The sequence below is a fragment of the Cornus florida genome, unplaced genomic scaffold, assembly GCF_030987335.1.
Source record: "Cornus florida cultivar Cherokee Brave unplaced genomic scaffold, ASM3098733v1 CherokeeBrave_3.0.0_Hap2_Chr06, whole genome shotgun sequence".
Taxonomy (NCBI): Eukaryota; Viridiplantae; Streptophyta; class Magnoliopsida; order Cornales; family Cornaceae; genus Cornus; species Cornus florida.
Window position 1 is genome coordinate 59508646 of NW_026775576.1, and position 16421 is coordinate 59525066.

The 16421-nt window shown below is 34.9% G+C and overlaps 1 protein-coding gene across 1 annotated transcript; it reads right to left on the minus strand.

Moving 5' to 3' along the window:
* Positions 1-580: 580 nt before the first annotated feature.
* LOC132311623 (thioredoxin F-type, chloroplastic-like) lies at positions 581-5880 on the minus strand. Its single transcript, XM_059809624.1, has 3 exons — positions 5447-5880; positions 980-1079; positions 581-813 (listed from the first exon to the last, which is right to left on the minus strand). Exons 1-3 carry the CDS (start codon positions 5776-5778, stop codon positions 679-681), a joined length of 567 nt encoding a protein of 188 aa, XP_059665607.1. The 5' UTR covers positions 5779-5880; the 3' UTR covers positions 581-678.
* Positions 5881-16421: the final 10541 nt, after the last annotated feature.

The following is a 16421-nucleotide window of genomic DNA, read 5'->3' on the forward strand; positions in this document are numbered from 1 at the left end:
TTACAATGGAGCAACGGCGCGCAAGGCTCGCCCTCCTTCATGACGAAAAATTGCTACACTGGGCACAAAGGCTGGCACATGCATATTTGACACATGAGAAGTTCTTGGTTCCATCCGAACTTGCAAGTTAGTATAATTTTATATTTATAATTCTGCAATTTACTGGAGCTGAACTTTGAAATCAGCCTCATGTGGTAATACCCTGAACTTCAAGATAAATTTCTATTAAATAACCCAGATCATGACTTAATTGGGAGAAGATTTCTATTTAAAAAAAAAAATCCACAGGAGTTCATTCATAATCAAAATCAGCATGAGTACTTGGCGGGCAAGCTGAAACATGAATTTTCTATCCGGGAAGGATTCACAGTATCTTAGATTTGTATAACAACCCAACACTTGATTAAATAAAACTTTTAACCGGGCAAGGAGAATGGCAATGGTTCTGAAATGTGGTCATGAATGATTCATAACATCCCCTTTTTTCATCAAGAAAATATTAATGAGAGAGAGGGTAGCTCCACCATTTTTTCCCCTGAAACAACTTCCACTTTCCTTTTGGCAGCAATTATGCCAAAAATACAGAAAAATACAGAATTCTAATTGCAAAATACTTATTTTAGATAGATACAATTCGTTATTATATATTTTACAACAGGGAAACAAGAAGGAAGAATATTAAGTGGATCTAACAGTCTCAATTGCAACAACTAAATCATCAAATTTGGCCCCAGTGACTTCTTTAACAATTTTACTGTCTTTGAGAATCTTGAATGTTGGGACCACCCTTATCCCTAGCTCCTTCGCCAATGGCTGTCAACAATTATCAAACTCACCATGTGTGAGAGAGAGAGAGAGAGAGAGAGAGAGAGAGTTGCTTGAAATGGAGAGAACAGACTAAGAGAGTCAAAGAATTGGTCGAAGTGAAAACAACACAGAGAGAGAGTCAAAAATTTTGGTTGAAATGGAAGCAACAGACCTTGTTATCCTTGTTACAGTCTAGCTTTAAGAAGACAACATCAAGATACTTCTCAGACAATTCCTGAAATTTTGGAGCCATCACTTTGCAAGGACCACACCTGCAAGTATTTTAAGGAAACAATAAGTAATTCCGGAGCAAGTATTTAAGTAGAAATTGTGATATAAGAGCAATGTACTGAATTACAATGCATATTGTATTCACACACAAGTAATATTGTCACTACCTCAAAGGACATATTCCCACTCAATTCAACCTAATTTCATATATCAACACAATGCGTTCAGTTCCTTGTATAGCTATGTATAAGTTTATATATATTCGCACATGCATAAATTCCTTTTTACGACCACTAATGCCCAAATCATCTTTTGGAAGCAATAGGTGCTTGGAGAACAATTGCACCAAATTGTCAGAGATAACATATCATTTTGTTTTCAAGCCATATACATATCCTACTTGCGGAAATTTAATGGATGTCAAAAGGCGAAGTTAAGACACACATGCAAGTGGAAGATTATGTTGAAAACTACAGTAATATATGAGGTTTTGCTAGAACGAATACCAGGTGGTAGTGAGACGACAGGATATTTTTGTTTTACAGTGTTAAAGCTTATGGAGTGGATGTATTACCTCATGAATAAGAATCATTCTGGGAAATCTGATGTGAAAGACCAAAAGATCTATGCTAATGTACAATCACATATGCACAGAGACGGTGTTATTGCATATATAGTGAAAATAATATCTCTTGGAACAGTTAAGAGAAATTTTAGACCCTAATATCAGTTTAAACTCCAGGTATAAACAGACATGTATCTAATTAAATACCAAAAAATTTGAATTATTAGGAAAAATTTAAAGTGCACTATGCTCCGCATTTGTTAGGTGTTATCTGAACTCTTTTAGTTTACCTTGGGAAACCTGTATCAGGACAGTGTGATACAGATATAAGTATCCGAGACTTAAATCTAATGGAAAATCTTTGGGGATGAGACAAATCATGCACCCACACAGTGTTCACACTTGTAACCAAGCCCATGTAATGTAGAGTTTGTAAAAGATGCAAATGTGGACTATAGAATATTGAATTTCATATTTTAAGTAGTGGGAAAGGCTTTGTTGAGTTGAGTATTTCAAGGTTGAAGCAAAATTACAAATTAACAAGTCATATTTTTATTATTTAAGAGATAATTAAGCTCTACAGTTATAAAAATAGCCATGGTTTAACCTTCTGAAAATATAATCATATTTAGTTATAAACACTGTACTCTTAAAACATTTATCAACCAACAAGTGTAAGCAGATGGCATTCCGTCAATACTGATGGACCCCAGAAAAATCAAATGGTAAGCTATGACAAAAGATCAAAGACAATTTACTTATTTTATTTATTATTATTATTTATGGTTACATCTATGAGAGCATGAAGAAACAACACACCTCTAGAAGTCCTATCTATCTGATCAGCATACAAATTCGCTTCAAATCCTCTATAACTTCAAAACCTCCCTCCAAAGTTAGGATTTCAGTTGGACAGTGCTAATCACCAGATCAGTGGGTGTGGTATGTAGTCATTGACTTTAAACAAATACTCCAACTGGTAGGTAAAACATTAAAGAAAGCACTATAAAAGGTATATATTAAACTGAAGATTGAAACACATGCAATTTTACAACTCTTAATATGCCAATTCTTAAATACGTATTATTACAGAGTAGACCACAAGCGAGCAAAAAAAATTGACCCATGTTGTTACAAAAGTTAGAAATAAAATTATCAATTCCCGCAAGATTGGTTGAACTTTTACTATCAATTAAAAGAACAATAGAATTTCTCCATACTTTTTCTTAGAGCTAAACCCTTCAAAATGTTACTTTGGAGTTCTGTAATTTCTTTTTCAAAGTTGAACCCAATGGATGAAAAAATCGAACTCTCTCCAAGAGGAAAAGCTATGTAAATGGATCTGGGTTCAGGTTGGGTGTGGGTGCATGAGTCATGAGTAGGTATCAGGTCAGCTCACTTTCCAAAGAGTTATAATTATAAGGCATCAGGTACAAATACTCGTACCAGTGACTTATTGACCCACTCCAATTCTCTAAGTGCATGAGATTGCTCAACATTTAAACATATATCCTGTTTGTCCAATCAATAGAAAAGTACATGAGATATGATCACCCTGTTAGGACGTATTCTAAGTATTCCAAAATAAGTTTATTTGGCATGGTGTACACAGACTATAGACATGGCAAGATGAGAGGACGAGTAGAATTTACCGAGGGATATGTACATACTAGTGGAGTGAAATGTCTTTGTCTTAACTTTGTCATAAACCATCTGCACTCAACATATGTAGTTTATTCTCATCTGTAAAAGCATGCTCTCCAAATAGCATATTTATGTGGTTTTCGAGAGCACCAGCTTCCTAGTGTATAACTTCATGCACCCAAAGTTGGTTTTGAAACTCAACCAAAAGCCTTAACCCAACCATCTGGGGCCAGCCACAAAAATCATGTCATCTTCTGCTTATAAGCATGCCTTTGGTGCTCGTCTCAGTACCTGATCCAAGATCCTTTCTAGGCTTTCCCATTCTTGTAGAGCCTTAGGTCGAACCCTATTTCTCCTTCCCAATACAAATCTTGATTCTTGTTACACATGCTTTAACCACCTTGGTAATATTATATAATGCAATCTAACAGACTTAACCAGGCTCAATGGAACAATGCCTACAGCAAATTGAATACACTTCCTTCAATCTACATATACCAAGCTTACGTAGAATAGTCTCATCTTGTACTTCCATGTCATATCTGAATAGACAAAGCCAAACTTTAATAATTGCTTGTCACATATTTTTTGTTTCTTTATGAGTGTCCATGAGAGTTAAGAGGATGTGTTGCTCATATATCCTCACTCTGAAAGGAACAATAAATTCTACATGAAACAAAACAAGAGCAAATCATCGTCATCGTCATCCTTGCCTCTATCCCATACAAAAGGGTCGGCCACATGATTCTCTTCTTCCAATCTCTTCTATTATAAGACATTTCTCCTACTAAATTTAATTTTTTTTAAATCATTTCTTCTTCTTTTTTGATAGATAAGAAAGATTTCATAAAAAGGCTCAAAAGGGGAGTGCTTCCAAATAAGACAACTGCAGACCATGACGACACTATAGCTTTAAGCTATCAACAAAGTCCAAAAGACAATCCATTGACATACAATCCAGCCCATTTACCCAAAAGAAGAAAGAAGAAAGTATACTATACTAAAGAGCCCAAATAGGAGACTCCACTCCTTCAAAGTATCTCCTATTTCTCTCACGCCACATACCCCACCATATATACACAGGGGAGTAGCCCTCCAAGCATCTCTGACTCGGCTCTCCACTGTACACCCTCTCCAAGTCTCTAGCAAGTCGACCGTAGAATCTGAGAACACCCATGGAATACCAAACGCAACCAAAAACAAAGACCAAACATTCCTTGCCACCCAGTAATAAATGAGAAGATGGTTGACAGATTCCCTCGTCTTCTTACACATGTAGCACTTGTTAACCACAACTTGACTTCTTCTTTTAAGATTATCAATAGTGAGGGTGTTTCCTAAAGCAGTTGTCCATGAGAAAAAAGCCACCTTCAGTGGTGCTTTCGTCCTCCAAATAGCTTTCCAAGGAAAATCGGGGCCAGGAAGCTCCACCATACTAAAATAGAAGGACTTGACCTCAAACACCCCTCTCGAGGAATTATTTCTTATCATTTCTTATCACTTCATTTTAAATCATTTCTTATCACTTCATTCCATGTTAATTTCGGTTGACCTCTGTCTTTTACCTTCTATGCAAATCAAAAACAAGAGCAAATGAAAATAAATAAATAAATAAAGAAAAATGAATGCAGTGCCATGTATTGTGCTAAAATAGGTTTGGTCATCACCATACTACTAATAACTTAAATGAGAACTAAAAAACTAGAAACCCAAACTCAATTCTCTTTGGCTACCCCTCCTAAGCAAACTGAATGGGAGCGAAATTTTGGACCTAAGCATGTGTTTACAAATAAAATTGCATTTGAATCTAAGACTTTCCACCAGCTGTCAATGTGCTGAAACTTGTCACAATTTTCCACTAACTTTTAACATGAATTTCGTGAATTCTAACCATATTCCTCAATCTAGTAGCTTGATTGTCCCTGCTTTGTTCAAAACTCAATCACCTTGTTTCAGTTAGGCACAAAAATCACAAGTTTCTACAAAAGTACTAATTTTTAAACTGCAAATATCAAGTTTACGTCTAGACATTAAGTCTCAGATCAAACGAGTGAGATATCAAAATTCTTTACGAATGATTTGGGCTTTTTTTTTTTTTTTTTTTCCTTCTTTTAATGAAGTTACCTCTCATCAAATAAGGGGCAATAATGATAATGATGTTGATGATCACTGTAAAGATATATGTATATATACACATACCACTGAGTGTACATGTCGACAACGACGGCCTTGTCGCCGGCGGCGTTGACGAGAGGCCAGAAGGTGTCCTTGTTGACTTCCGTGACCTGACCCACCACCGGACCGGCGGTGTCCAAGCTCGAACTCACCCTCACACAGAGACCCTTTTTAGCACCAATCTTCTCTCTCCTCTTCTCTTCCCCAATTACACTCTTCGAAACCCTAGATGATGAACCCAATGACCTGTGGTCTCCGATGAAGCAAAGAGTCGAATGCTTGATATACACTGAAGACAGAGAAGCTGGTGAATGAATTGAGGGAGGAGTGAGAGAGACTTGGACTTGTAGAGCCATACCCACCACAAATTTTGATTGTTTTAGAGAGAGAAATCTAGAGAGAGATGGCGGATTGTTCAAGGAGTTGGCTGCAGAGAGAGAGAGAGGGAGAAAACAGAACAGTTTTGAGAGTGACGAAAAGAACTGGATGGTATCAATTCCATACGTGAAATTACGGAATTATTCTTGGAATATTGGATATTCATCAAATATGTTAGGCTGTTTTGGTCATTTCGTTTTACATATCATGTGGCAGACCAGCACTGTCCATAAACTCCACATAAATGGGGATGATGAGCCCTTATTTCCTTTTTCCTTTTTATATATATTTTTTTCTTTTCTTTTCAAAAGATCGCCTTACTGGTCCCTACTGGTCAGAGATAACATGTCCTAATATTGCAATAAAACCCAGTATATGTCATTTTTTTATTCTTATAAGATGCCACACTATCAACTGCACTTGGATACATCAAGGCATATATTTATCATAATCTTCCTTACTTTTAAAAAGATAAATATCTAATGAGTTATTAATATTAAAATGTAATTGAGTATAAAATTACAAGAATAGAGTAAAATGTAAAATAACACTTGAATTATTGGCCAGTTGTAATAAACTTTCCTGAATTAAAAAAAAAAAAAATCATCTTGAATTATTAATTTATTGTAGTTAAAGGACACTCGGAGTCGGTCACTGAAAAAATCAAAAGACAAGTTCAACCTTATTAAAACGACTTGTTTTAAGAGTTATAAACTTAAGTGGATGACGTGGATGGTGTAATCTCACATATCAATAAAAATTTGACAACACATGCAATCTTATTGTTAAGGTTTGTGTATGCCATGTAAAGCCATTGAATGTAATGTGACAATTTATTAATAAAATTTATTTTATTTATCTTCATGTAATATTTACGATATTGAATTGGGTAGATCAAGTGATTTGATCTCGGTTGTCCATTAATTATGATAGGATAAATTCATGTACACGTACGGTAAACATATGTGCACAAGTAGTATGAATTTATCGATATTCGTAATTATGAATGTTCATGCTCTAAGGAATATAACTGAACATTCTATTTCGTGAGTATAACAATTTGTTTCTAACTCGGTAGAAATACAAAATGGAGTGACTTATTTCAGTCATCTGGATGGGGTGATCTAGAACTAAATATGCTGGCATGTTGAGATCGCTGAACGAGTCGAAGATAAGTAGAAAACGGTTTGTACATCATGAGTACTGTTCCTTATCGGTTACTAATGTAAGATGACTCTTAATCCTCATAACTATACTGAGTGAAGTTGTATTACTTATTTACTTTGATATACTTGGAGTGATTTTCAGATCGGACAACTTAAGTAGTTTGGGTAAATAATTAATATATTCCCTACAAAATGTATTTTATCAAAATGGAACCCATGGGGCAAAGTATTTGGCCAGACTGATTTGATCAAAAAAACCTGATCAGTTATATTTAATAAATGGCAATTGTTTGTTAAATATATGTAATTAAACATGAGAAATTTTTTTTTTTTTTTTTTTTTTTGACAGATGCCTCGATAGCCCAGTGGGTTAGTGCCTCCGGTGAACTTTGGAGTGACAAGGTTTGATTATCTGCATCTACTAATCTAACTTCTAACCCTTCTTGCCTTGTAGTAAAAAAAAAAAACAAAAAAAACAAAAAAAAAAAAAACATAAGAGTTATAGGTTACCAAATATGTATTAATTAGGATATTGGATTGATGAAAATATTTATCCAAATAACTAATTATCATGGAGAAATTGTTTTATGGTATTAAATAACAGTTAGGACTAAATTATAATTAATAATATTTTTTCGTGTCCTTGAGTGCAATTATTTATATTTAGTGAAATTAGAAAAATTAGATAGAAGACATTCTAGTTAAATAAGGAGTTAGTTGGAAATTAAAATTCTATTAAAATCTTGGATAAGGATAAGTATATCAGATCCCACTCCTAGTTAAACATGGAAATGAATAGTACATCAAAGGTGAATTACTGTAGAATAAGGAGAGTATTCAATTGAAACTCTACCTTTATATAAAACGGAGGTAATGGTTTGTTATATGTATCCAAGTATTGTATCGTATGCAATACTCATATCTCTATCTTAGTTCCATAATTCTAAAGAAGATCTAAAGCCCTCCTTTCTCACTGCTCGGATATTTGCGAACCAAAAACAGGAGTAAAGATCCGGAAGGTACCACGGTCCGTTGGAGATCAAGGTATGTGGATTTCAAATCTAGCAATCAATCGATTTATCGATGGTAGGCAATTTTTTAATTGTCTAAAAGGTATATTAATCAAACCTTCTTTGGTAATGAAGGATTGATCATGATTCGTTAAAGCCAAAGTTCGCAGTCGCGGTATCGATCGTAGTAGCGGTGTAACGGAATCGGGCATGTATCGACGTTACATAACGAAATCGGTTATTGCCGTTGTGAATTTTTTTCGAACTTGCACATAAGGCCCAAAATTGATCAATACGCAATTTTTTATAACATGATTTGATAAAGATGATTGTTTAGTGAATTTTATTTATTGGTCCCACCTTTGATCTAGGGTTTGCCCTTGTGAATGCCAAAAATATGATTACAAACCCATTACTGCTGTGCTCAGGTTATTTCAGTAATGTATAGGGGTATAGTCATTTTAAATATGAGAAAGCTCATTTAAAATTGACTAAGCAAGGTAAATTGTATTACACACCATGGTTACAAACCAAACACAACCTTTCCACTGGTATACTGTGTTTTCTGGGGTTTTTGTCATTACCAAGGGCATTACAGTCTTTTCACACCTTTGTGTGACAATTATATATCTACCTTAGATGCTACATTATATATTTCATCACATAAAATCAAATTTGATTGTGTATACACAACTACATCACAGTATTCTGTGTACATTGACATGTGTCCTCATTGAAGGGCACTATGGTTAATTCAGTGGATGAGTATTATATTGACACGTACACTATGGTTTTAGAGTGAGCGAATAAAGGTGGTTATGCATTGATTAGGCACCAAGTCTATACTGATACAGATCCATAAGACAAAACAGCAAAGGTGGCAGGGGTATTGTGGTCCTTTCACACAGAGAATGTCAAATTATCCCTTCACCAATGATTCATGGATTGTACCACATATAATTCTATTTTAGGGCTGCATCATCCAACCAAGCCTTATGAGTGTACATTGTGAGCCTTAAGCGGGTGCATTGTGTGTGTCTCAAGAGCAAATGATGAACATGGGTTTATGAGAGTTTTAGATCCATGATTTGAGCCTCATTTCACCTTAGAATTCTATAGTGTGAGCATACAAATGTATTAATCATCAAGGAATGACCATGGTTGTAATGACCCGGTCATTTTCCTTCCTTTCCTTTTCTCAGATTTTCACGGGTATTTTTTTTCCGTTGATCTTTTCCTTTCTGAGTTCAGTTTCTCGTCACTTAGTGTCATCTTGAGTACTCGGGAATGGTTTTTGAGACTCTTTTCGGTGGATTGGCGACTTCCTTTGAGTACCGAGTCATTTTCACATTTTCACTTTTGTGACACTATTCACTTTCGTCTGTTTCTCGGTTGTCACTTTGTTAGCATAACCTCACTTTTCGTGTTCGGATTTGATTCCGGTTTTACATGTATCTACGATATTTAAATTCCATACTATGTGTATTTTCACTTTTGTAGAAAAGCATGCTAAGTGCTTACTTTTCTTGTAAAGGGTATAAATGCATGACCATTTTGTAATTTTTTAAACTTTAGGGGTTTTGTGTAATTACTGTAAAGTAATTATTTTTCGTCTTAGGGACCATTTTGTAATTTAATTTGGAAGATATTTTCAAAAAGGATTTTTTTGCAATTTCTGGAAAGTGTGACAAATGTCACACTTTCATTGGTTCACTTGTTGTGATGTGTATGGAAACACTTTGAGGCCTTGGATGAGGACATGTGGAGAGTGGAGATTTAACCACTTGTTGGCCTAAGATTGGTGCACTTGTTGGCGTGGATGGTTGACAAGTGTAGGCTTGAGATTTAACCTAGGATGGAGCCTTGGATTTGTGACAAGTGTAGGCTCACAATTTGATCTTGCATTAGTGTGTGTGTGAGAGGTAGTGTAAGAGCACATAGTGAGTGGAGGATCTCTATCCCCTCCACTCACATTTCATCTTCATAATTTTTCATTTCCTCCCTCTTTTGTAAAGAAAACCCTAGCCTCCATGGATGGAGCCTAAAGCCTTAACCTTTGACCTTGATTTTTGAGAGTCTTCCATTGATTTCCAAGCTTGAACTTGGGAATACATTTTGTTCCCCTCATCTTCCTCTTCATAGCCCTAGAAGGGGTTGCCATTTTGTGTTGATTTTGCCTTGGATTCTAGAGAGACACTTCTCTAGTGAGGTAGGGAATGTTATAGAGTTATATGTTTGTTGTCTTACATGTTTTTGATGCTTATACAACTTGTATGCTTAATTTGAGAAATTATGATTAATGATAGTTTGCTTATAACTCATTTTAGACTTGGTAAATGGCATGGCCATGAGTTGATCTTTGATATATATTAATTTGAGTTGATTTAGATGAGTTTTCAAATCTAAAGATTAAATGGATTTAATTTGGTTTAAATTCTAGTAAATTGTGTTTTGTGTTTAATCCATCTTAGACTTGATATATGGTATGACCATGATTTAGTGCTTGATATAAATTAATTTGAGATCATTTGGACAACTTTTGAAATCTAGAGATTTAATTGATTTAAATTAATTAAATTCTATTTGATGATATCTTGCTTATCTTGCACTTTTGATTTGATATATGTAAAGACCATGATATGTTGTTTAACATATATTAATTTGAGGTTATTTGAAATCTAGAGAATTTAATCACCTTGTTTAATTAAATTCTATCTAATGGCTCCATGGATCTATTGGTATTTTAGAAGTTGTTTCTATATTCAAATCATGGACTTGAACTTGTTATGTATTCACTTGATTGTGTTTTGAGCATTGAATAACTTTGTTGCTATATTTATATTCATGAGAACATGTTTTCTTTATAGAATATATTGATGCCATGTGTAGTGAATTGTACACTTTGTAATTGACATTATGTATGTCATTTTAGAATTGAAACTCTAAGGCATGGATTGTGTGGTTTCAACCTACTTGTGCATGAAAGGTGTTTTCATGCATTATATAAGTTATGTATAAGTTGTGAACTTATTTGGGTTAATTTTGGAATCTTGGAACATTGTTGAGTTGAGATAGCTAGGGTTTGGCTATAGTACGGGGACGTGAGTCCTCTAAGTCATCGAGATAGTACGCACTTAGGGTGGTCTTCCTTGCGGGTTAGTGCCCGAAACAACCATTGAGGTCTCGGCAGAATTCCGAGCGTAGATGTCCAGGTTTTCTATTATTTGTTTTCGCATTCAATTCCAAGTTAACAATCATGTTTATATTGTAACTTGTGGTTTTAGTTATTGGCGATTTTGATGTTGTTAAGTACATCCATGAATATGATTTTAATTAATCATTTTGATGTTGTTAAGTACATTCATACTAAATTGATATATTTAGTTGATTTCACACTTTTAGATTTCTAGTTGATAACCTAGAGAACCTATGTTTTGATGTGTGGTATTAGATACTCTAATTATGCTAAATTGTTATATTTAGTTGATATTGCATTTTAGACTTCAAGTTGATTACCTTAAGAATCTATATGTTGTTGCTTTGTGTAAGCATGACCCTTTGTTGCTAAAATTGCATGAATGAGGTGATTGATGCTAGAAATGATCCTAGATAGCTAGGATGCTCCTTGAGTCTCACCTTTGACATAGACGTTAGGTGGAATGAACCACAATAATTAAATTATGCAAACTTGTAAAACGTAGGTCGATGCATGCTCATTTCCTACGAGTAGCTTTATGTTACTCACCACTACGATACTGGGGCATATTTCAGGTACAAGAATCAAGGTTACGATTCTCGACATGCTTGGATGATTGGTGGACTTGAAGATTTTCATTTCTTGTAAAGGTTGGCTTGAAAAGCCATTTGTAGCCTTATATGTCAAAATATGTATATTTGAATTTAAACATGTAATGTGTACATGAGTGCACTCCTTACAATGTATTTGACATGTATAAGATGAGGCCGGAGGCCAATGACATGTATTTGTATTCTATGTAGTTTTGACTTTATGGTATATTATGAAAATATTGAAAAATGTTAAGTTATTGTCTCATTATGTTTGCATCGGTCGTTTCTGGGAGCCGCAGACCATTCCCATTTGCTCAAAATCACTTATTACGTTTGCATGCATATTCGTTTCAGCCTAGAACTGTATTTGGGGTCAAAAGTATGTTTGGTGCAAACTTACATTTTTTGCCGTTTTGAGCCTAAATTGAGCATAAGAGCATTTTGGGGTTTTACTTAAAAAATAAAGTTTTCTTTTGGCATGGTTGGCTAGAAAACATGATTTTGAGGGTAGTTTCTTCTTTGTGTTTTTCTCAAAAAGGCCCAGAAAGTCCTTAAAATTGCATTTCAAATCAGCATTTCAGGAGCAGCCTACAGGAGTTCGAGCGCTCTAAATGGGGAGTTCGAGTGCTCAAAGTTTGGGCAGATTTCTTAAGGCAAATTTTGAGCGCTCGAAGTCCTTGTTCGAGCGCTCAAAGTACTGTTCACGGGTGTGTGTGTGTCTTGGTTCAGCACTGCACCTCCGACTTCAAATCATCATAACTTCTTCGTTTTAACTCCGAATTGGTCCGTTCTTGAGTCTAAATTGATCGCGTCAAAATAATATTTCCAATGGTACTAATTAGAGCTTCATATTCTTCTTGTGCCTCAAGTTATTCAAGTTTTAGTAAGGTAGTGTCTGTTTTTGGTTCGAACCGGGATAGGGTATCCCTTCCTTCGACTTCAGAATTTGATATCTTTGCCGTCCGGACCCCGAATCAAGTGATTCTTGAGTCTATCTTTATTAATTTTTCATTGTCTTTCCAATGGTGTGCACGGTGGCACCTATTTCAATGTGGAACGACCATTGTGCCCCTAGGTTCATTCTTTTCCGTTTTTGAATCGTTGCTTCCGCATTTTCTTCCGTTGGGTTTCGTGACCTCGTCGAGGGTCACATTGGTGTCTTAGAGGAGTGTTGTATCTCTAAAGACCATTATTCTATCTTTTGCTTCCGCATTTTGGATCCGTTTTGGGTCATCATGGGACACACTGGGTTGAAAAATCCAGGGTCGTCACAATGGTGTTGTATCTTTCGCCTATAGGCGACTACTACTTCCTAGCCAGGTACAATATATCCTCATATGGATGAGAAAGATGATGTCGAATTCTGCTAACGAAATTTTCCCCATCTTATGATGTTGGCCTTTTTTGTTTTTACAGCAAAGAGAAATGGAAATTGGTAGAAATTCTTTCCTTACCTGTGCTTCTAGCTGATTTGCTTATTTAATAAGGAGTCTCTTGAGCCTAACAAGTTTAGTTGCCGAATCAAGGTTCAGAAGCTTCAAAATGGTTTGAGTCATTTTCTGGACACTGTGAAGGTTTAGGCAAATGTACTTTACTATTTTACAACTACAGAACATGTGTTTGCACTCATATTCTTGGTGTAGTTGATTTTGATGTCTCGGGCCTCTATATTGATGTTGTTTTCTAGTTTAAGCCTCCTATATTGAGCTTATATGGTTATATCTTGTTGTGAACTTGTGATATATCATTTAAGCATGATTATATAGTTGATTAGAGGCTTTGCAGGTTGAGATTTGCATAGAAAACTGACCATATCAAAATCTGATATACCAAACCCTTGAGACTTAGGATTTTTTACAGAAACCAAGCCTGTGGTGCACTGTGATTGTTATATCTTGTTATACTCTCTGGGATTATTATTTGAGCAATTATATATGTGTGATACCCCTCAACTCCAAAGTATGGGTTGTTTAGGCTTAAGCCCAAGCCCAAACCCGAGGGAAATATCAAACAATTAAGTACTAAACCAGCATTGAGTACAAAAAGAAAAAAAGAATAAATAAATAAGCCGAAGGAAAACTAAACAATAACTCCTTAAATAAATAATTAAATAATCCTCCAAATGAAATATCCGAAATTTCCGATATCACTCCAACTCGGAAATCCATCATGTGGACCCCTACCATAACCAACTGAAACTAAATAAATATATAAAATAAAACTGAATCCAAATACTAAAACATAAGGAAGACTCCTACGTCGAATCAGAAGAGTGAATGGATAGTTTCTGCTCGGCGCAAACCACCTCTATGATTGGATCTAACGAACACCTGAAAAATAATAGTGGGTCAGGCCCACGAACAAGTTCTAATCTATTACATCCCAAACAGAGACCCGATATACGTATACATCCTAGTCAATTCAGCAATAATTATATAGTCCGTATATATATATATATACACATTAAAGAAACCTCACTAGACTATAGGGTTGTCTCAACCTGAATAGTAGGCAACATGCAAAATGCACATATAGTGAGCATGAGTACCTAGACCTACCAAGGTACACGACTACACTATATCTAACTACACATCCCTGGCAATATACAAGCCCTAACCATAGATCCTGAGACTCAAGCTCATATCATGGCTTATAACTAAATATATATAAAGTCCATCCTATCTAAAGCTTAAAATAAATATCAAGTATGTTGTTATAACCCCGAATTTCCGAATGCGGGTTGGCCAGGCCCACGCCCGAATACCCGAGGATATCAAAACAAATTGATAATAAACGAACACGGAGTACAAAAGAATAAAGAAGAATAAATAAAATGCTGACAAGAAACTAAAATGATAATCTAATAATAAACCTCATAATATATTTCCATTAATTTATAAACTCTTCTGATACAACTGATCCTCCAAAATACAACAAGGGAATCTATACTGTGTGGACCCCTAGAAAATCCAAACTAAGCAAATGACAATAATCTAAAACAGAAAACTGAATCATAAAGGAACTCCTAAGTAACATCGGAAGAATGAAGTAGACTGATCCCCGCTCAGCACGAACAACCTCTACTCGTGACGAACACCTGAAAAATAATGGTGGGTCAGGCCCACAAACAAGTTCTACTCTACTACAATCCAAGCAGAGATCCGATACACGTACAGCCTAGTCAATCCAACAGTAACTCGTAGTCCGTATATATATATATACACACTAAAGGAACCTCACTAGACTATAGGGTTGTCTCAACCTGAATAGTAGGCAACATGCAAAATGCACATATAGTGGGCATGAGTACCTAGACCTACCAGGGTACACAACTACACTATATCTAGCTACACATCCCTGGCGATATACGCGCCCTAACCATTGATCCTAAGACTCAAGCTCATATCATGGCACCATACTTATATATATATAATCTAGTAAACATCCTATCCTATATAAATTAATCCTCCATAAGTCATTCAACTTGTTCAGCTGACCTGACTTGAATATAAGTAGGACTTAACATTTTAGTTAATCCATTCCCTTATATAATAAATTAATCCTCCATAAGTCATTCAACTTGTTCAGCTGACCTGACTTAAATATAAGTAGGACTTAACATTTTAGTTAATCCATTCCCTTATATAAAATAGGTAGGACTTAACTGATAAGTTAATCCATCCCTAAAATGCCACCGTCCCATACCGGTGCATTAAACCACACAATCCAATAATTGATGTAACAATTAAGGAAATACATCAGACATTCCATAAATAACTATGATAAATATGATATCAAGTTATCACATAATAGGAATGACTTATTATTTCTTTAAACTTCCTATATCATATGTCCTACACAAACTGAATCTTATACATGATTATATTTTATTATACCGTCAAATAAGCATTTTTCATATCCAATTCATCCTACACATTTAATCTTAATTGCTAAAACATTTTAAAAGATTAAATCCATTCGTTTGTTTAAAACATTCAAATAGCAAGCATCATTATGATTGAGTCTATTTAAATTTATTTAAACCCAAACCTAGTTCCTATTTAATGTTCAGGAATCCTAGGCATGTTTCTACGTTCCATCATTCCATAGATATGAAAAATACATAATGTAAACATATAAAAATTCACACCGGAAATCAAATCAAAATCATGCATTTATCAATTCATAACACAAGAACAGATATGAACCAATTTCATAAAACCTATGTTCTAATCCAATTAAACATGCATAATTATTTAATTTTATGTATTTAATAAATCCTGGAATTTCCTAGGCATGCATAGAAACACGAATCAAAGGGAAAGAGATAGAAGAAAAACTTGCCTTAAACTTTCGGATCGAAAGTTAAACTTCTTCTTCCTTGATCTTCTCTCTACAGGGTTTTTCTCCTCATTCCTTCCTTTTCCTCCTTCCCTCTCTAACACTATCTCTCCAGTATATATCACGTGAATATTTCTAACCCCCTTTTACAACCTATAGCTATATATTTATACGTTAAATAAAATAACCCTAACCCTTTTCCCAATCCAAGTCAACTAAAAATAAAAATAAAAATAAAAATATTAAAAAGGTAAGCAAAATATGTTACGTATATAATTTATGTATATGTTTATTAAATAAATAAATTATACACAT